We start from the raw sequence: 22,135 nt of genomic DNA, 5'->3' as shown, positions 1-22,135 counted from the left end.
TTCCTCTCCTACTTCCAGATCTACCCAATGTGGGGCATGGTCCGAAATGGCTATAGCCGAGTACTCCGTCCCGGCCACCTTCGGGATCAGCGCCCTTCCCAGGACAAAGAAGTCTATCCGAGAATACACCTTGTGGACATGGGAGAAGAAGAAGATCTCTTTACTCCTAGGCCTAGTAAATCTCCAGGGATCCACTCCTCCCATCTGCTCCATGAAGTCCTTAAGCACCTTGGCCGCTGCCGGCCTCCTCCCGGTCCTAGACCTGGACCGGTCCAGCCCTGGATCCAGCACCGTGTTGAAGTCTCCCCCCATTACCAACTTTCCCGCCTCCAGGTTGGGGATACGCCCCAGCATACGCTTCATGAAGTTGGCATCATCCCGGTTCGGGGCATATACGTTCACCAGAACCACCGCCTCACCTTGCAATCTGCCACTCACCATCACGTATCTACCCCCACTGTCCGCCACTATGGTCCACGCCTCAAACAATACCCGTTTCCCCACAAATATTGCCACCCCTCTATTTTTTGCATCCAAGCCCGAGTGAAATACCTGTCCCACCCATCCTTTTCGTAATCTGACCTGATCCGCCAGTTTCAGGTGCGTCTCCTGCAGCATGACCACATCTGCCTTTAATTTCTTAATCGGCCCATTCAGCCCTCTCACGTTCCACGTGATCAACCGGGTTGGGGGGCTCTTTACCCACCCCCCCCCCCTCTTCGACTAGCCATCCCCTTTTTTAGACCAGCTCCTCACCCGGTTCCCACGCACCCACTTGTCCCCCCAACGGTATCCTCCCGTCCCGACCATCCCATCCCGTAGCAGCTCCCCTTCCCCTTAACAGCAGCAACCCAGTTACCCACCCCCCCCACGCTAGACCTCCCTCTAGCGTGATTGCTCCCCCCATGTTGCTTCCAGAAGTCAGCAAAATCTGGCTGACCTCGGCTTCCCCCGTTTATCCTCAGCCTCCCATTGTGTAAGGCCCCCTCCCTCCTGCGCCCCTTTTTCCCGCCACAATTACCATAGCGCGGGAGCAAAGCCCGCGCTTCCCACTCGGCCCCGCCCCTAATGGCACAGCTCCCTCTCTCCTTCCCCCTCTCCTTCCCCACCGGCGCCCACAGTTCACCATACCCCCCCCCCCCATCGAGGGGAAAGAGAAAATTTCCCCCCCCTTCCGATTCCCAGTCCCATGCAATCACACCACTACTTTATTACAAAAGTTCTTTCTCTCTCCAGTCTAGTCCAGCTTCTCCTCTTCAATGAATGTCCGCGCCTCTTCTGCCGTCTCGAAGTAGTGGTGTTTCCCTTGATGTGTAACCCACAGTCTCGCCGGCTGCAGCATACTAAATTTAACTTTCTTTCTATGGAGCACCGCCTTGGCCCGATTGAAACTCGCCCTCCTTCTCGCCACCTCCGCACTCAAATCCTGGTACACACGGATCACCGCGTTCTCCCACCTGCAGCTCCGTGTCTTTTTCGCCCATCTCAGGACCATCTCCCTGTCTTTATAGCGGTGAAACCTCACCACTATAGCTCGAGGTATTTCTCCCGCCTTCGGTCTTCTCGCAAGGACTCGATATGCTCCCTCCACTTCCAAGGGGCCCGTCGGGGCCTCCGGTCCCATTAAGGAATGAAACATCGTGCTCACATATGCCCCGATGTCCGCTCCCTCTGCACCTTCGGGAAGACCCAAAACTCTTAGGTTCTTCCTCCTCGAGCTATTTTCCAGGGCTTCCAGCCTCTCCATACACCTCTTATGCAGTGCCTCGTGTGTCTCTGTCTTCACCACCAGGCCCTGTATTTCATCCTAATTTTCGGCAGCCTTTGCCTTCACGCCAGAAAGCTCCAATTCTTGGGTCTTCTGCGCCTCCTTTAGCCCCTCAATCGCCTGCAGCATCGGGGCCAGCACCTCCTTCTTTAGCTCCTCAACACATCTCCGAAGGAACTCTTGCTGTTCCGGGCCCCATACCAAACGGCCTCCCTCCGCCGCCATCTTGCTTGTCACTTCCCTTCCTTGCCGCTGCTCCAGAGGATCCTCTGCAATCCGGCCACTATTATCTCCTTTCTCCATGTACATCCGGGGGGATTCCCTTCTGTTTCACCGAACAATGGGTTTAGCCGTCAAAAATTGCCGTTGGGGCTCCCAATAAGAGCCCAAAAGTCCGTTCAAACGGGAGGTGCCGAAACGTGCGACCTAGCTGGTCATCGCCGCACCCGGAAGTCAATTGAGCCATTTCTTGATCATTCGCATTGATCCTGGCCAATAAAGGGGTGGGTGCCCTGATGGCTGGTCATTGGCCTGCTTTGTTTTCTGCTTTCGGTTTGGGGAACTGGCGCCGTGACGTCTGGGGCCAGATCGGTTACTTAAGTATCTTCCTTTGTTCCCGGAGATGGGCCATCCATATGCTAATGGGCCCACAATTTCGGTCTCGTCTGGGAGCTGTTTCTCCAATATGCAGACAAGCTCTGTGCCTGCCTGCTTTCTTAGCATTGTCCATTTTTCCCTGCAATCTTTGCAAATGTCCATTTTGTATTCTGGAATTGGCCATCAATCTATCCTTGGCTCCTTCCTATTTCTCATCTACATGCTGCCCCTCGGTGGCATCAACTGAAAGCACAGCATTAGTTTTACCATGTATGCTCCGACACGCAGCTCTACTTCATCATCAGTTCTCTAGACTCCTCCAATGTCTCTAAATTTTCAGACTACTTATATAACATGTAACACTGGATGAGCAGAAATCTCCTCCAATTCAATATCGGTAAAATTGAAACCAATGTTTTCGATCCCTTCTCAAAATTCCATTCCCAGATATTGGTTTCATCCACTCCCTGGCTACAGTCTGCAATTAAACCAGCCTGTTTGCAACCTTGGTGTTCTATTTGACCCTAAGGTGAGCTTCCGATCAGATATTCACTTAGTCATCCAGACTATCAATTTCCACCTAAATAACTTTGCCCATTTTGCCAGTCTCAGCTTTTCTGCTGCTGAAACCCTCATTCATATCTTTGTGACTTTTAGAATTGCTCCTGCCTAGTCTCTGATATTCTATCCTCCTGAAACCTGAGGTCATCCAAAACTCTGCTGCCTGCATTTTAACTCGTACCAAGTCCCGTTCACCTGTGCTCACCGAACTACATCAACATTTTGATTTTAAAATTCTCCTCGTTGTTCTCATATCTGGCAATGACCTCACCCTCCCCATGTCTGTAATCCCCCATTAGTTCCACAATCCCGATGTTGCAATCTATGATTAATCATATTAAAATGCTTGACTAACATAAGCACCAGTCCCCAGGTGTTAGTGAGGAAGACTATATGCAAAGTTGACACTACAAGGACTGCCCAAAACAACATCTAAGTCGTTGCTAATAAGCTCTTCTAATATCGCTTACGATTTTGTTTGGTAGCCGATTGGTTTACTAAATCACTTCAGTGGACATTTAGAATCATCACATATTTTACAACTGGAGTCACACTGTTTAGGGTGGTAGGTTCCGAATTGAATAAATTGGGTTTTTAACATTAAACAAGAGTTCATTTTTTCTACTGCGAGCCCATGATTTATGAGATTTTCAAATTCAATGTCACAACTTGCTTTGTCACATAGAATTGCTGATCTTATCTGAGATCTGTTCTTTTGAAGATACTGAGCTCCACACAAAATTGAAACTATGATTTTACCAATGATCTGCATATGATTAGAATAGCTTGCTTCGGAGCAAGTTCCAAGTTCAGCCTAAATCATATAAGTAAGGCAGGATCGCGACTGTCCTCACTTACGGATGTGGGTATCATTAAATAGGCACTGTAACGTGTTATTTTAACTTGGGTACCATGAATGCGGTGCAACTAATATGGATATTGTAATTTGTTTATTTTAACATTGGTATCATTTGATGCAGCATCACTATTATGTTTAACTTAATGTTTTTTTTAATTCGTTTAAGGGATGTGGGCATCGCTGGTTAGACCAACATTTATTGCACATCCCTAGACGTAGATATCAGCAAAGTGGTTTAGCAAAGATGTGAATCTCTTGATTTAACCATTTTGGCAAGGATTTCACTATTGTGGATAGTATCAATATGTAAATTGTGAAATGGGTATTTTGATGTGGTTTCTTTTGCTTCAGTTACTGTAACATGTGTTATTAACCAGAGGATCGGGATACCAGCAATGTAGGTAACGTGATTGACCACCGTGGGTCGGCATGGCAGGATGCTTTTAAAATTAATGTACTGTTTTTTGCACAAATAAAATTAAACTGTCATGTATGTTGTAAACCATGTCTGGGCAGCAATTAAAAGAAAGGGTGGAAACAAAAATAATAAGGAACAGGGTGCACTTGATACATTTAATAGTCAGAATACTGTGAAGCCAGGAAGCAGATCAGACGCATGAGGTGTTGAAGAAGCAACAGAGAGAGAGAGAGAGAGCAGGGCAACCAGCCTCAGGAAACAGCCCGGCTTGAGATGAAGTGCTAAAGGCAAAAAAGCCAGTTTGTGCAAAAGACTGTATTCTTCGCTGAACCCCGCAGAGGCCATTCCCAAGTCCTAGCCGCTTAAGCTGTACGTTGTGGGAGACTGGTTAGATTTGACCAATATGTTTATTGTTGTTTGGGAAATGGAAGGGTCTCAGTAGAGTTTAGGATTACGGGGGAAACAGATGCTTTTGGGTTTCCAGTCTTTGAGGGATTAAGTGCTTACTGCTAGTGTGCCAAAGTATAAGATTATTCTTTGTAGTGTCTCGGTACCTTTCATCTACTTTAATAAATACTTTTACTGTTGTTTGATGAAAGAGAGATTTGAGTTCTCATTGTTTCCACAAACGTTTCTCACTAACATCCAAAAAAAACAATACATCACATGGAACCAGTGTTTCGTTTCAGGTTGGAAGACTCCTGCACATAACATCAATGGGGTTTCGTAACATATCATTCGGGGGCCTCATCCAGGGTTTTTAAAAAGCATAATTCTTTTGGTGTAAGAATCTAATTTTTTAAAAGGCAACGAGTGTGGGAAATGTGGAAAGAAAGTGAGAACTGGTTATTCAAAGAAAAAGGCTGCAGATGAAATGGCTCTACTCTCGTCCAAACATATTTGGGAGCGGACAACATAACCGCGGCAAAATTGAAAATGCGCCAATTGCTAAACTGTTGGAATTGGCAGATAAATTGGAATTAGGAAGACCAGCAGAGATAAGGAAAGCTGAGAGGAGTCTAGAACTAGAGGGCATAGGTTTAAGGTGAGAGGGGAGAGATACAAAGTGACCAGAGGGGAAATATTTTCACATCGATGGTGGCGAGCATCTGGAACGAGCTGCCAGAGGCAGTGGTAGAGGCGGGTCCAATTTTGTCTTTTAAAAAGCAGTTACATGGGCAGGGTGGGTATAGAGGGATATGGGCCCAATGCAGGCAAGTGGGACTAGCTTAGTGATAGAAACTGGGCGGCTTGGACAAGCTGGGCCGAAGGGCCTGTTTCCATGTTGTAAACATCTATGACTCTATTACTGAATGCATAGCGAAGCACTTAAAATTCCTAGGGTTGCCCGATCAACCAAGTTCTCAAAAAGTGACGTAGTTGAATTGGCTAAAAATTCAATTTCAAAAAGAAATAGAAATGAAAAACCTTGAACTAGTGATGCAGGAAAAGCAAAAAGGGAAAGAGCGGAAAGGGAAAAAGAGAGCTTTGCAAAGGGAATTGGAAATGGAGAAGTCAGCAATGGCAGAAAAAGAAATAGAGAGAATTTCAGCTTAAAATGCAGGAAGTAAAAAAAGAGACACGAGGACAGGCTGAGGAAGGAAGTAGTTTTAGACATGAACCTCGCGAGGTGATGCTTAAATTTATACAAGCTCGGGGCAGCACGGTGGCTAGCACTGCTGCCTCACGGCGCCGAGGTCCCAGGTTCGATCCCGGCCCTGGGTCACTGTCCATGTGGAGTTTGCACGTTCTCCCCGTGCATGTGTGAGTTTCGCCCTCACAACCCAAAGATGTGCAGGTTAGGTGGTAAATTGCCCCTTAATTGGAAAAATGAATTGGGTACTTAAAAAAATAAAATTTGCTCTTCCAAAATTTGAGAAGGGTGTAGAAGCATTTGAAAATGTAGCTAAACAAATAAAATGGCCACAAGAGAATTGGACAATACATTTGTAAATTTGTAGTCAAGGCTACTGACATATATGCATCTTTGGTTGAGGAGAGATGGAAGGACTATGAGACAGTCAAAAGAGCTATCCTTAGTGCATACGAGTTAGTTCCTGAGGCATACAGACAGAAACACAAGTAAACAGCACAGGCAAACTCACCTTGAATTAGAAAGATTAAAGGAAAACTATTTTGATCGTTGGATATGGGCTTTAAACATCCCAAAAGCATTTGAAGCTCTTAGAGAGGTGATGGTTTTGGAGAATTAAAAAATTCAATCTCTTTGATTGTTAGGATGTATGTGGAGGAACAAAAGTTCAAATTGCCAGTCAGCAGGGCTAGCTGATGATTACGAACTGGTCAACAGAACACGCAGTTGGGGGGGACAGGAAAATCCCGCCCATTGCTCAGAAATTCGAAACAGCTGAAAGTGAAAAACTCTAAATGGCAGAAGACTCTAAAAGTTATGTCAATGAGCTTGCAGTCTCAAGTTAGACATTTAAATGAACAAGTAAAAATGAGCCACAAAGAGTTGGAAAAATTGAGAGAAAATTACCTCAATCAAAACTCAAATTTAGAATGCGGAAAAGACCCAGCTATCCAACCAAATTCATGAAACTGATGGGTTAAATGTGGAGCTGCAATCTGCAAAGAAGTAAAGACCTTCAAGTAATTCAACGGCAGGTGAACAAGCACGTGGAGAGAAAGAGAAACTTCAGCAACAAATTGCAGATCTGGAGCAGTTGAAGCAAAAGGATTCCATGGATTTGAGGAACTTTCATATCGAGATGGAGAATTTAAAGAACAAAAGGGAGAACTTGCAGACGGTAGCAGCTGAATCTCAGCAAGCAGCACAAGATCTGTCAGCTAGGCATGGGGTTATGAAATAGACTAAGGAAAACCTGAGAAACAACTACGAAATGAACTGCAGGTTTCTCAGTTGCAAGCTTATGTACTTCTTAGTAAGGCAAATGATCTGACAGCGAATAATCATAAATTGCTGGATTATTTAACCAGCGCCAATGGAAAGATTCGGAAAATGCAGCAGGGCATTGATGTAAAGAATTTGTTTTCAGCGCCACTCGAGAGTTCAAAAATCAGATAGAAAGATATAAGTTGCACCGAGAAAACTCGGAGCCAGAAAAATACAAGTTAGTAAAGGAGGTTGGGTACTTTCAGAATTAATTGCAGATCACACGATGTACTGAAGATGTACTGAAGAAGAAAGTAGATGAGTGTAAACAAAGACTAAGGTGCATCCAAGGCCACCAATCTGTGTTTACAGATTTGCAGGATCAGTATGAAGTTCAAGTACATTCATAACAAGGAAAACTGGCTGGAATGGAACAGTTTACTGCACAAGTATGGAAATTAAAAACCTAAAGGATGCAAAACAAGAAGTAAATGTTGCCTTAAAAGATGCCACCAGCAAGACAGATGAATTGCTAAAGTCTCCTTTTAGCTTAATAACAGACAAGGACTGTTGAGAATGTATATAAGTTTGGACTGTCGAGAATGCATATAAGGGGCGGGATTCTCCGAGCCTGCGCCGGGTTGGAGAATCGGCGGGGGGGGGGGGGGCACGAATCACGCAACGCCACTCCAACGTCGGTCGGGGTCCACGGTGATTCTCTGTGCTCGACGGGCCGAATGTCCGCCGAGTTTGGCCGAGTCCCGCCGGCGCCGTTCGCGTGTGATCCTACCCAGCGGGACCTCAGCGGTCATGTGGCGGGGGCCGTCCTGGTGTGGGGGAGGGGCGGGTCCGACTCCAGGGGGGCCTTCACGGTGGCCAGGCCCGCGATCAGGGCCTACCGATCGGCAGGCGGGCTATCCGGGGGGGGGGGCTACGTTTCTCCGCGCCGGGCCCCTGTAGGGCTCCCTCATGTTGCCCGGGGGTCGGCGTGGAGAAGGCAACCCACGCGCATGCGCGAACTCGCGCCGGCCATGGCGCGTATGCGCAAACTCGCGCCGGCCCTGCTGCCGCCCGTATCGGCAGCTGGAGCTGCGTAAAGCACTCCAGTGCTGTGCTGGCCCCCTGTGCGCCGCAGGATCGCTGATCCTAGGGGCCAGATGACGCCGTTGTAAAACGCTCCGCCGTTTACTGTGGCGTCAACACTTAGCCCTGGGATCGGAGAATCCCGCCCAAGTTTATTGGAATTTACTGTTCTGTTAAAACAAGCTAAACATTTTTGTAATAGTGTTAAGTTAAGCAAATTCTTGCGGAAAATAAAAAAGTCTGTTGAAATTTTGATACGTTATTTTTTTTCTTGGGGGCCATGTCTCAAAATGGTAGGATGCTATTAAAATTAATGGGAAATCCCATTGACAAGCTTTTAGCTTTGACAAAGGGTCACCTGGACTCGAAACGTTAGCTCTTTTCTCTGCCTACAGATGCTGCCAGACCGGCTGAGATTTTCCAGCATTTTCTCTTTGGTTTTATTAAAATAAATGTATTGTTTTCTGCACAAGTAATAGCAAACTGACATGCATGTTGTAAACCATGTCTGAACAGCAACAAAGAGAAAGGAAGGAAAAGGAAAGAAGAGGCTGACCTTTGCACTTGGTACATTTAGTGGTCAGAATGCTGTGAAGCCAGGAAGCAGGTCTGACATAGATGAGGTGTGAAGAAGCAACAGCGAGAGAGAAAAAGCGGAACAACCAATCTCAGGAAACAGCTCCGCTTGAGATGAAGTGCTGAAGGCAAAAAGCCAGTTTGTGCAAAAGATCATGGGCGCGATTCTCCCAACGGGAGTCTAAGGGCCGACGCCGGAGTGAAAACTGGAGTGTTTCACTCCGGCATCAGAGCCCGCTCCCAGCCCCCTATTCTCCCGCCCCCGGGGGGCGAGGAGCGGCGTCGCGTAATTTACGCGCGCTGGGCCTCGGCGCCGCGTAAAAAGCGGCGCCGCATAAATGACGCGGCCGGCGCCGCATAAATGACGTCACCCGCGCATGCGCGGGTTGGCCACCCCGCAAGAAGATGGCGGATGGATCTTGCGGGGCGGCTGAGGAAAGGAGGTCCTCCTTTAGAGAGGCCGGCCCGCCGATCAGTGGGCACCGATCGCGGGCCAAACCCCAATGGAGGCCCCCCCCACCTCGGTGCAGGAACCCCCCCACCCTCACAGACCGCCACTCCCAGCGTTCCCGCGCATTTCCCGCCGGCAGCGACCAGGTGTGGACGGCGCCGGCGGGAACCTGTCGTGTTGGGGCGGCCCATCCAGGCCGGAGAATCACCGCTCGCCATCTCCCAGCGGCCAGCCGTGATTCTCGCCGCGTTGGTTTTTGGGGGCGGGGGGGGGGGAGAATCGTGTGCGGGTGTCGGGGCGGCGTGGCTGGACACGCGTGGCGTCCCGGCGATTCTCCCACCCGGCGTGGGGGGGGGGGAATTCCGCCCCATATTCTTCACTGAACCAAAGACCATTTCCAAACCATAGTCACTTAAGCTGTACGGTGTGGGATTCACTGGCTAGATTTGACTAATTGGTTTATGGTTGTTTGGGAAACGGGAGGGTCTCAGTAGAGTTTAGGATTATGGGGAACACAGATGCTTTGGAGTTTCCAGTCTTTGAGGGATTAATTGCTTACTGTTAATGTGTCGAAGTATAAACTTGTTCTTTGTCGTGTTTCATTATCTTTCTTCTACTTTATTGTTGATTAATGAAAAGGAGGTTTGAGTTCTCACTGTTTTCGCAAACGTTTCTCACTAACATCCAAGAAGAAGTACACCGCACAAAACCTGCGTTTCAGGTTGGACCACTTTCGCACATAACATCAACAGAGTTTCGTAACAACAGTCCTTAATGAATGTTTTTTTTCGATCCAATCTCTACTGATCAGATTTTTCCTGATTTTGGACCCGTAAATACATTTCACAGTCTTAGCAGATCCCAAAATGTGCCTGCATGAATTACCAACATGTGCCTGCATAGAGTCTGTGACATTTTCACAAACTGCAATAACACTTGAAATATAAATGACAATGACACTCATATGATGTATGCACAGGGAGGTTACTATGTCCCAAGTTCTTCAATAATTTAGAGAAGCTTTTATAAGACAATTTGAATGCAGTCTCCTTACCACAACTGATCTACTGACAATACGAAAATGAAGAGCAATTGCAACAAAATGCATTAACCCTTATAATTAATATGCAGCATGCTGATCATTGGCCAAACAAGTACAAATGTGAAGTACAGCACTGATCAACATATCCAAGAGCATTTTTAGAGTGGTGATAAGGATTGAAAATATGCATCATGATTTGCCCATAAGAGTCCATAATTCTATGCAATAATGATGATCTATCTCTTAGGTAAAATACACAAAATGAAACATATTGAAAGTCACTTAAGGCATAAAGCTCTATTAATAAAATGGACAGACTACATATAGTACTTGTAATGCGACAATCAACACACAAACTGCAAAATTAAACTTCCTAGCATCAGCTGTTTATGTTTTGCCAGACTTGAAGAAGTAAATGTGCACGCAATACTATGCTGGCGATGTGCCATTTTAAGCAAAACGTTTTAGCAGTCAATATCTTAGAAATATTAGCAACGTATTTCACTACTTAAAATATTTCAGGAACTTGCAAATTTTGTTACATTGGAACACACTGTGATACCACTTTTTTAGTTTTGCTTCCGACTTGCTCACTATGCTAAACGATTTCGCACCTAACGAAAGCCCAGGTTTTTTAAATTGGCAATCAAATCCTTGCTGAGGATAGGCTGTAAGCAGAGTTATCATTACTGTGGATTTTCTAATATGTGTAAAATATATTGCAACGGAGGAAGTGAGGATCACTGATGTGTGCGTAGCAACATGGAATACTAACAAAGTACTGTGTTTTGGGGACTATAACATGGCTATTATTGAACTATGAGTTACCATGGTTGGAGCATGTAATCTTGTGTCTAAATTGGCTATCACGAACATGTGTGTCATTACATGAGTCATGACACAGCTCTCATAAGTGTGATGTGGGTCCTCGGTTGTGTTGTGTTGCTGTGACTGATGTAGTGATGTGAATGGTACAACATGGATGGTTCAAATACAAACATACACTATGTAGGTATTATTAAAGTGGTCATCAGTAATGTGGGTGTTACGACATGACCCCATTAATGAACCGTTAATGGATACATCACAAATGGGAGTGTTCAACCTTTTGCAATGCAGTCATTACAATGTGGGTATCAACATTAACTTTTATCAACAATGTAGGTATCGGTGGTATGGTCATTCTAATGGAAATGTGACTGAGAATATTAATTTATTTGGAACAGAGTCAGATAGATCTATTGATGCAAGTACTTGTAATGAGTATTACTAAGGAAGATAGTGTTGTGGGTATCAGCATGGGCATGTAGCAGTAATGTTTATATTGTGCGTTCAGTACCATTTACTTGTGTACTGTGAGATACATATTATTGATTTGGTATGATTTAAGGTGGGCAGTGTTATATGTGGGTATCAATAATTACTAATGTGAGCACGGTTATTCCAGTGAGGGCATGGTGATGGTGAGGTCATTCATATAGATATACTATAACAATAATAATCTTTATTGTCACAAGTAGGCTTACATTAACACCGCAATGAAGTTACTGTGAAAAGCCCTAGTCGTCACATTCCGGCGTCTGTTCGGGTACACAGAGGGAGAATTCAGAACGTTCAATTCACCTAACAAGCACGTCTTTCGGGACTTGTGGGAGGAAAACGGAGCACCCGGAGAACATGCAGACTCCGCACAGACAGTGACCCAAGCCGGGAATCGAACCTGGGACCCTGGTGCTGTGAAGTGACAGTGCTAACCACTGTGTTACCGTGACACCATATTCAACCTTATGTTGTGGTTGCAGTGACACAATTCTCGCTGCTGTCTGCATTGTTATATGGGCATCACTGAAGCAGGGATTGTGATGTGGTTATTAAGATTCATATGTGGGGGCTTCACTAATGTAAATCTCAGTAATACAGGTGTCAATCCTGGACCTATCCTTCACAATGGGCTGCATATTGACATGGTGGAAATAGTTTTGTGTTGTGTTCCTATAACCATCAGTGCTGGCAGGTGTGTAACACCTGATAGGGTCACTAAAACCTATCAAAAAGGCTAGGGTCATGAAATTCTGTTTGGTAGTGCCTGGTTTTTCACAACTACAAAGTGCTGTTTTGCTTCCAAAATGTCATCCACAAAACACTTATGGTGCTAGCCATACCATGGGACCATGTCGGTGAGGATTTCATTTTGCGTACCTATCAGTCCTTTTTTGCATGCTGCCCCATTGAAATCCTCAACTAAATGCTCTGCAGCAGAACTTGTGTGTGACGTGCCACCAAGGAGCTAGCCCCTGTGCTACACTTGTTCATTTACCCAATTGCAGGTCACTCAAGCCTGGTTCCTCAGCATGTGCAGATCTCATCCTTAAGCTATCTTCTAAAGTATTTGCAGTGTCAGCATCTGAGATCGTGGCTGCTGGTGTAAGAGCAAGTGACAGTGTTTCTTGTTCAGAATTGTTTCTCTGCTCTTCCACAACTGCCTGACCAAGTTGGAGATCTTGTGTATCTGAAGGGAGAAAGGCAGACACTTAAGATTGTGTTTGTGGGCAGTGATGAGGGGAGCCAGGACATGCATGTTTACATGTTCTGCTGCTGGTAAATCAGTAGAGAATGAGAAGGAATGAGGGAGTAGTGAGATGAGGGAAGGAGGATTAGGTTTCAAGGTACCATCGGCGGTGATTTTAGTCCCACCGCTGGCCACAGCTTCAGTCATGCAAGCAGTCTTCTTCATGGGATTAAGGACATGCAGCCATATCTGTCCCTCATTAGTTGGGTGCTGGTACCTCCAGTTAAGTATCACCTTATCCTACAAGAGCGATGGATAAGCCAGTGAGCATGGTGAATGTATTTGGGTGTGATTGCTACAGTTGAATAGCTGGTAGGATCTGCAAGCTATAAGATGTAGGCATGAGGTTTCCAGCAGTGCAAATTATGTGAGGGTGAGGTAAAGCTTTAATGTTAGGTATGAGTCTAGATTGATAGAAATTCTTGGCAGGTGAGTAATGGGGTGGGGTGCACTGAGCAGTGTGTGGGGCTAGTGGTGCAGTTGGTGGAATACGGCATTTGAAGATACATTGACTGACTTTTACCACCCTTAAGGTCATTGAATTTCTTGCGATACTGCATCTAGGTTCGTGGGGTTTGTTATGACATCCTGGGCAAGTATGCAGTCAGTTCCAGCCCCACAGACCCCAGAGTCCCAACATAATTGAATTAACCAATAATTTGTGTCTCCTGAGATTTTGAACCCCTGACTGCTCCAATGAATTACAGACACCAGATTTATAGGTAAAACATTAACAAACTGTTTATTTATAACAAGAGTAAAGTTGAACATATAATGAAAATAATTGTCACTGCGATCTACTAGTCTACAAATCCCCAAACCCTATCCCACCCTCCACCCAGACACACATAAATGGCACATGGTAAGGAGATAGGAAAAGGGTTGGAATACCGGGAATGGAAGGAAAAGGGTTTGATAAATCTTTGCCACTGTCGATGTGGCCGCTCTAGGTGCCAGTCTACTCTAAATGCGACCCTCCAGGGAATTGGTTCATACAAGAGATTCACGTTGGTGCAATTCTGACTCTGGTCACCAGCTGGAGCTCACATGGGTAATTCAGGTCAGTGCAATTCTGAACTCTGGCTGCCAGATGGAGCCCAGTCTTCCTGAGATATTACTGGAAATTTAATCTGGAGAATTTTACAGTCACTTCCGTTTGCCTGATGTCTGTACAGAAATTCCAGCTCCTTTATAAAGAGTATTCGCGGATTGGGTTCTTCCCACCCATACAGACAGAGGATTAAAGTGTTACAGACCTGAGGAAAAATCGCTTGCACTCCACAAGGTCCCATCACAGATCTGACAGCTGTCTGTGTCTTTTAAACATATGTGCCTCCACAGGTCTGACTTGTAGGTTTTAAATTGCCGGGCAGTGAGAGAGGCGAGAGAGTGTCTTCCAGCTGCTTCTAGGTTGAACTTTTCCTGAGAACTGAGGACAAAGTGGAGCTCTCCAGATGGCCCACCTTTCTTCCGGAAGATTCTGACTGGCTCCACCAATCGCAAGCAACAACAGGAAATAGTTCAGAATTCAGCCACACTTATTGGCTGCTTGCCAAGTCTATCAAACTGACATCACGGGCTCTGCTGCTGAACCTAAAAGGGAAGTCCTGGGCAGGTCCATCAGACCAGGATTGTTTCAGGTTTGCCTAAAGTCTCTAGTTAAAGCAGAAATCCCATTGGAGGAGCAGCTAACCAGAAGAATGTAGATTAAGGGCAGGCAGCTGGCCAAGGATCAACAGGAAACAGAAGAGACCAAGGTTTTACAATAGTGACCTAACAGGCTAGACTCCTGGAAACAGCCTTCCATCAATGTGGTCCTACTCCCTTCTGAGAGTTTTCCAGAGGGCTTCCTGTGGTTCGGTGACATCTCTCCTCTTCCAGCACCGAGACTCCAGTGCAGGGTCTGAAAACCTTGGAGCCCCAACTCTGCCATGTTGTGCCATTCTGGTATCTTCCCAAATCGGGCTCACTTTCAGAATGACTTTCAGTACCTGTTGAAGTCGAAATGCAATTCCCCTTTAAGAGGTGTAGACTGATTTTGAATAATGTGGATTAGCATGACCTAGTGCTCACCTTTCACTATTTTGCATCCCCTGCTTAGGTATGTAGCCACTAAGGAGCAAATGTATTGCTGGCTTCACACTACAATCACTTAAAGGAGGAGGCACCAGAAAGTTTGCTTGCTTCAGAAGCAATGAACGAGGGTGAATGGCGCATCACTACCTTCGCTGTCAGGGGTTATCCAATTTTGCAGCTTATACCTCCAATGCAGTACTCCCTCAGTACAGCACAGAAGTGTCCGAATAGATTACGTGCTCAAGTTCTGAGATGGATCTTCTGATTCAGAATGAAGAATGATGCAGATAACACAGGTACCAATAACACAGGTAATGAGAGTATTATTAAACAGGGTAACATGATATATGCATTGCTATTTGGGCAGCACGGATTTGTCAGCGTCATGCAAAATAAATATTATTATTTTGTTTCTAAGTACCACCAACGTGTTTACTGGGATATGGATAGTATTGATATGGGTATTTATTACAAAAGCATTTTTTACTGATCCAGGTACCACTGATGTGATGTGAGTTTTACCGACATTGGCTTTACAGATGAACTGCAGCGAAGCCATCACTACAGAAAGGCTGAGATGATGCAGATTGGATGGGATGAGATTCCTGTGCAATATAAATAACAGCACAAACTAGTTGGGCTGAAAGAGTTGATACTGTGCTGTACACTTTCTCTAATAATATTATATTAAGTGTATTAATGATGTGAGCATTGTAATGTGGGAGTTTACAATTTGGGTATGATTACCAAGATTATTGTCTGTGCGGAGTCTGCACGTTCTCCCCGTGTCTGCATGGGTTTCCTCCGGGTGCTCCAGTTTCCTCCCACAGTCCAAAGACGTGCAGGTTAGGTGGATTGGCCATGATAAATTGCCCTTAGTGGCGAAAAAGGTTAGGGGTGTTGTTGGGTTGCGGGGATAGGGTGGAAGTGAGGGCTTAAGTAGGTCAGTGCAGGCTGGATGGGCCGAATGGCCTCCTTCTGCACTGTATGTTCTATGTTCTATTATCTGTGCTGCAGGTGTCACCAATATGGCTATCCATAGAAAAACGAAAGTAACCCCACAAGAAAATATGTAATTCTAATTTGCGTTAAATAAATGTATATTAAGGTTATTACCACAATGTCCCTCGTTTAAAACAATAGTGTAACTTGTATTTTGTGAGATTTTATAATATTCAAGTTTTTTCTTCTGCTGGGATTATGCATAAAGCCTAATTAAATCCTTCAAAAACATCTGAAAATGTGTGGTAAACAAATGCAGCAGCAGATAATTATATAAATGTGCAATTGTTGAATGGCATTCTAATAACACAGTTAGGAATTCTGTGGGCTCGTCACAAGGCAACTTGAGCTGGATTTTCCACTCATTTATTATCAATCGGTCAAAACCTGGGGAGACGGTGGCGTAATGATAATGTTGCTGGATTAGTAATCAGAGGCCCAGGGTAAGGCTCTGGGGGGGGGCATGGATTCATGGCATCTGATGGAATTTGAATTCAAGTTAATAAATTTGGAATACAAAGCTGGACTGAGTAATGGTGACCATGTCATTGATCACTTTAAAAACCCATCTGGTTCACTAATGTCTGGAGGGAAATAAATCTGCTATCTTTGCCTGGTCTTAGGGATGGGTAACAAATGCTGGCCTTGTCAGTGACACCTATATCCCATGAAAGAATAAATAAATGAAGTCTAGTGTGAAAACTTTGAGAACTGTTCGCCCACCAAAGTGAATGAGTAGAAGCAACTGCAGCTTGCTGAGCATGAAGGCCAAACGTTCCAGCCTTTTTACACTGAGCCGCGAAGTTCTCAAATTAAACGTTACAAAACAGTACCTGCAGTGATGCCGACGTAACCACCACGTAAACTGACTTTGGCAATCCAGACAGTAGTTAACCTCCCGGTCTCCAAGCCATCGTGCTTCTGAGCGGAGCTTTTGCTCAAATTCCAAAGCATCAGATTTTTGCCACAGAGCATCCTTGTCTCTGAAATAAAAACAAATAAAAGAGTCTGCAAAATATGTTTACGATCAAGGATACAAGGGTATTGCTAATGCAGACATTGTTGCTTCACCTACTTCGGGGGAAACCACCTGCAAAAAACTAGTGTCTTCTGAAACGTGAATTCCCCATTCCAGATGTTAGTTTGAATCTTGAATCAAAGGGATCGGCAAGTGCCAAACAGCAGTGATGTCATCATGCAGGGTGAGCAAATCACACCGAGGAAACACACAGACAGCAAACCAGGAAGTTGAAATAAACACTCATTTTTTTCACTTTTAATTCAAATTTTACATAAATAAATAAATGACTGGGGCATGCATACACATGAGATTAAGTAATCAAAATATGTTATTTTGTTTCTAAAGAATGTGTATTTTTACACACATAAATATAAAATTACCCTTTCTGGGGCTGTTCAGCAATAATTATAAAACTAGAACGCTGTTAAGTTACACCTCATCCAACAAAGTGTATCTTGGTCAAGGGTTTTTACAGTGACACTTAAGAGTGCATGCTTTTAGTGGTTTCTATTTGATTGAAGTCTGGAAGACGTCAACAGTGCAGCCTGTGGGGATGTGTATATTCAATGACAGCAACCTCTGGATTCAGTATTTAACTGCACATTTGTGGGCTCCAGAGGTTGTTAACAGTTTTGTCATCATTACTGTAGTATAATGGTATCTGGCATCGCAAGGGTTTATGTGGGACTTGGAAACAGTACTGCCCAGTGTGATAGAGTCACATGACCTGCGACTAGGTCAGTTGTGGACGGGTCAGAAATCTGTGCAAAAGCAAGCATGGAGTTAGCTCATACCTTGGTCTATACCCTGTATATATGTGCATATAGTTATGTGTTAACATATATGGTTAATCTTCAACCATACAAGGCCCAGAACCTCTTTGTGAGATCTACTGAACAAGCAGCATACAACATGGCGGCATGAAAGAATGAAAAGAAAAAAGAACTGTGAATGCCCACAGAATGCAGAGTCAAAAGACCAAGCAGGGACGTGCAAAATATTCAGTTCAAAGCCAGGACCAGCTTACGCTCCATACAACATGGCGGCCGAGGTCTTTGTAAGAAAAGAAGAGGAAGGTTTAACAACCTCAGCCAAAGCTGGAAATCCACTGTAACACATGTGGAAATTATCCAATATTGTAGGGAAGACCAGGAACATTCAATTGAGTAAATCACTGCATATACCTAAAGACAAAGACGTCAGGACTGCTATTGCCACGGGAGCCTGCCAAAACGCAACACGTATGGGGTGGCTCTTTGGAAAATGGTTACCCTGCTGCCATTTTTAAACCTGCACAGCATCTAAAGCTGTACTCAACTTTAATGCAACCACGGACCACACACCGACATTAACAGATCAACTTGGACTGTCCAAGAGCCAGACAAAAATCAAAATTGGAGGCTTTGACAGAACAGACTCTTAAGATACATGAAAGTTTCAGGATTAGAAAAAAGGCAGAAGTTGAACAAGTGAATACACTACTTTATTCAGTAGGTGCAATAGCCGATTATATATAACGAATAAACAGGTCCTCGAATTAATTTAATGAGGTTCTAAAATCATTTGATACAGATTTCAATCCAACAAGCAACAACATTTTAGAAAGAGTAAAATCCAACAAATGTGTACAAGAGCCGGTTAACTATTTTATAAACAAATTGTACAGATTGGCTGAAGGCTACGATAATGTGACATTATTGAGCTATGACTCATAAAGGTACAGAATTGTTGTCAGGGTGTGTGAAGATGCCCCTTCAATACATAATATAGGCCAAGGAAGATCCTACTCTAGAAAAGGCCATTCAAATAAACAGACTTAAATTTGCCAACAGCAACCCGACACAGATTGGGTACAAATGGAGGAGGCATCCTGTAAGGGAACGACTCTCCGGGCCCTGGCTACAGCAGCACTCCCATCCCCCTCAACAAGATATACAACAAGCCCAGTGGTAGCGGCCACGCTGAGAACATGGACCCAGCTCAGACAACACTTCGGGATAACTAAAATGTCCCCCATGGCCCCCATATGCGGCAATCACAGATTCCCCCCAGCCATGCTAGATACCACCTTCAAAAGATGGAGGCGGGACGGGGGCACATTGACGGTTGGGGACTTCTACGTAGGGCACAGACTGGCAACACTAGACGAACTGACGAGGAAGTGGAGGCTAGCAAAAGGACAGGAAATGAGACACCTCCAAATGAAATGAAATGAAATGAAATGAAAATCGCTTATTGTCACAAGTAGGCTTCAAATGAAGTTACTGTGAAAAGCCCCTAGCCGCCACATTCCGGCGCCTGTTCAGGGAGGCTGGTACGGGAATTGAACCGTGCTGCTGGCCTGCCTTAGTCTGCTTTAATAAAACACTTCTTCCGCAAAGAGACAGTGGGGTACTCTGGGGCCCCAGAAAGCACACTACTAGAGGACATGATAGGCACAAGCAACAAGAAGGGGGGGCTATGTGGGAAAATATACGGACACCTACTGGACAGAGCCCGGACTCCACTGGACGAGATCAGACAAAAATGGGAGGACGAACTGGGGACAGAGGTAGGATGGGGACTGTGGAGCGAAGCACTGAGCAGGGTGAACTCCACCTCCTCCTGCGCAAGGCTAAGCCTAATGCAGCTCAAAGTGGTGCACAGAGCACACCTGACCAGAACCCGAATGAGCAGGTTCTTCCCAGAGGTGGAGGACGAATGTGAGCAGTGCCAGAGGCTTGCCCAAAGTTTGCTGGGTTCTGGACAGCCTTCTCCGAGGCAATGTCCAATGTTGTGGGGGTGAGGGTGAAGACATGCCCAATAGTGGCAATCTTCGGGGTATCGGAGCAGCCAGAGTTACACATGGGGAAGGGGGCCAACGCCTTTGCTTTTGCTTCCCTAATCGCAAGCCGGAGAATCCTGCTCGGCTGGCGATCGGCAGCACCACCCACAGCTGAAGACTGGCTCGCTGACCTTTCGGAATTTCTCCACCTGGAGAAGATTAAGTACCCGAGAGTCAGAGGAAGGCTTCCTGGATACTTGGGGGCAGTTTGTCGGTCTGTTCCAAAACCTGTTCGAGGCCAACAATGAGGAGTAACCTAAGAATTTTTTTTATTTTAAAAACACCAAGCTAGATGAGTTACCAAAAGACTGCGCAACCAGGGGGGGGGGGGGGGGGACCACGACCATAGACCGATCCAGAGGGCAATGAAAGGCACACAGAGTCAGTTAAACGAAGGACAAACTAAACCTCTGCATAATAAAGGAAATTAGCGCGGGCGAGAAAAATGTGATGTGTATATATACAACTGTTTATAAATATGAGAAATGCCAATAAAAAGACGTTAAAAAAATTTAAACATTTGCCACAGCACCAATCTATTTTATGGGGCACAAGTAAGCCATGGTACAGAGCAATCACAATTGTCCACCAGTGAAACAACAAAAAAGAGAGACTCCAATACCCAAACATCTGACAAGAAAGTGGGAGATAGTGTGCGGAATTCTCCGGAAACGGCGCGATGTCCGCCGACTGGCGCCCAAAACGGCGCCAATCAGACGGGCATCGCGCCGCCCCAAAGGTGCGGAATGCTCCGCATCTTTGGGGGCCGAGCCCCAACATTGAGGGGCTAGGCCGACGGCGGAGGAATTTCCGCCCCGCCAGCTGGCGGAAACGGCCTTTGTTGCCCCGCCAGCTGGCGCGGAAATGACATCCCCGGGCTGCGCATGCGCAGGAGCGTCAGCGGCCGCTGACAGTTTCCCACACATGCGCAGTGGAGGGAGTCTCTTCCGCCTCCGCCATGGTGGAGACCGTGGCGGAGGCGGAAGGGAAAGAGTGCCCCCACGGCACAGGCCCGCCCGCGGATCGGTGGGCCCCGATCGCGGGCCAGGCCACCGTGGGGGCACCCCTCGGGGCCAGATCGCCCCGCGCCCCCCCCCCCAGGAACCCAGAGCCCGCCCACGCCGCCTTGTCCCGCCGTTCAAAAGGTGGTTTAATCCACGCCGGGGGGGACAGGCAATTTATCGGCGGGACTTCGGCCCATCCGGGCCGGAGAATCCAGCGGGGGGGCCCGCCAACCGGCGCGGCCCGATTCCCGCCCCCGCCGAATATCCAGTGCCGGAGACTTCGGCAACCAGCGGGGACGGGATTCACGGCAGCCCTCGGCGATTCTCCAACCCGGCGGGGGGTCGGAGAATGACGCCCCATGTCAGTGATGTGAAGCCAAATGACTGTAGACAGGAGCAATGGCCAGCAGTCTTAATGCTGTGTTTCAACTGCAATCGCCTCGGACACTTTGGAAAGCTATGAAAAGTTAAGACACCATGACAAGCAGAAATCCCCCGACAATCCATGAGATTAAGATACGATACCAGGAAGAGCCCTAACTGTGCTTCTTGGGTGAGGTCAAGGATCCTGGGTTCTCTTTTTGTAAAGCGGGCATCTCAGTAAAACAGGCCTGTCAACCCTGCAGGCCGTTATCTGACAGCCCAAGCCTCTCTATCCGGCTTGACGACTCACTGTTAAATCTACAGGTAGGTTCAATGAAGGTTACGGAAAGGAGCTACTCCTGCGATGACATATTGTTTTTCTCCTGCGTTTGATGTGGGTGAGCCTATCAGCGACAAATTCGGGAGGGAAACAGTCTCCGATCGGAGGAGCAGCGATAAAATGTGAAGATGAGTGACTTTGTTTTGTTTTCAAACTGTGCAGCCTCTACCTTTGACCAAGCTCTCCCTCTCTGTCAGCCTCCCACACAGGAGCAGCCTTTTCAAGGTACACGTGGCTCACGATGGCCGAGTGGGATGAGGAGGCCATAAGGATCAGCAGGATCACAACAACAGCGCCCCACTGGCCCCCTGCACGCCCAGGGCAGCTGCAGCCTCAGTCAGGGTGAAATAAAGAAGTCTGTCTTTTCACAGAGTCTCAAATACGTTCTTGGTAAGATGTCCAAACCTCCCATGCCCCAGTGGGGAGTGAGTGGATGTGTGAGAGGGTGAGTGAGTGGGTGAGTGAGTGGGTGAGTGCGTGAGTGGATGAGTGAGTGGATGAGTGAGTGGATGAGTGAGTGGATGAGTGAGTGGATGAGTGAGTGGGTGAGTGAGTGGATGAATGCGTGGATGAGTGAGTGGATGAGTGAGTGGGTGAGTGAGTGAGTGGGTGAGTGAGAGAGTGGGTGAGTGAGTGAGTGAGTGTGAGTGGATGAGTGAGTGGATGAGTGAGTGGATGAGTGAGTGGGTGAGTGAGTGGATGAATGAGTGGATGAGTGAGTGGA

General features: G+C 46.3%; 1 protein-coding gene across 3 annotated transcripts in view; it reads right to left on the bottom strand.

Annotated features, from left to right (window-relative positions):
- fyco1a (FYVE and coiled-coil domain autophagy adaptor 1a) overlaps nt 1-22,135 on the bottom strand; it is a 353,805-nt gene that overhangs the window by 234,326 nt on the left and 97,344 nt on the right. For all 3 annotated transcript variants that reach the window (XR_011947883.1, XM_072509960.1, XM_072509962.1), the window contains one exon: nt 16,693-16,842. Coding sequence is in view for 2 of the 3 variants with exons in the window: in XM_072509960.1 (XP_072366061.1) it covers nt 16,693-16,842 (150 nt within the window). In the remaining variant the exon portion in view is untranslated. The remainder of the gene's footprint in view (nt 1-16,692; nt 16,843-22,135) is intronic.

The sequence above is a fragment of the Scyliorhinus torazame genome, chromosome 6 (genome assembly GCF_047496885.1).
Source record: "Scyliorhinus torazame isolate Kashiwa2021f chromosome 6, sScyTor2.1, whole genome shotgun sequence".
Lineage (NCBI taxonomy): Eukaryota > Metazoa > Chordata > Chondrichthyes > Carcharhiniformes > Scyliorhinidae > Scyliorhinus > Scyliorhinus torazame.
The sequence above is the reverse complement of the archived record's forward strand: the minus strand, read 5'-3'. Positions and strand labels throughout refer to the sequence as shown.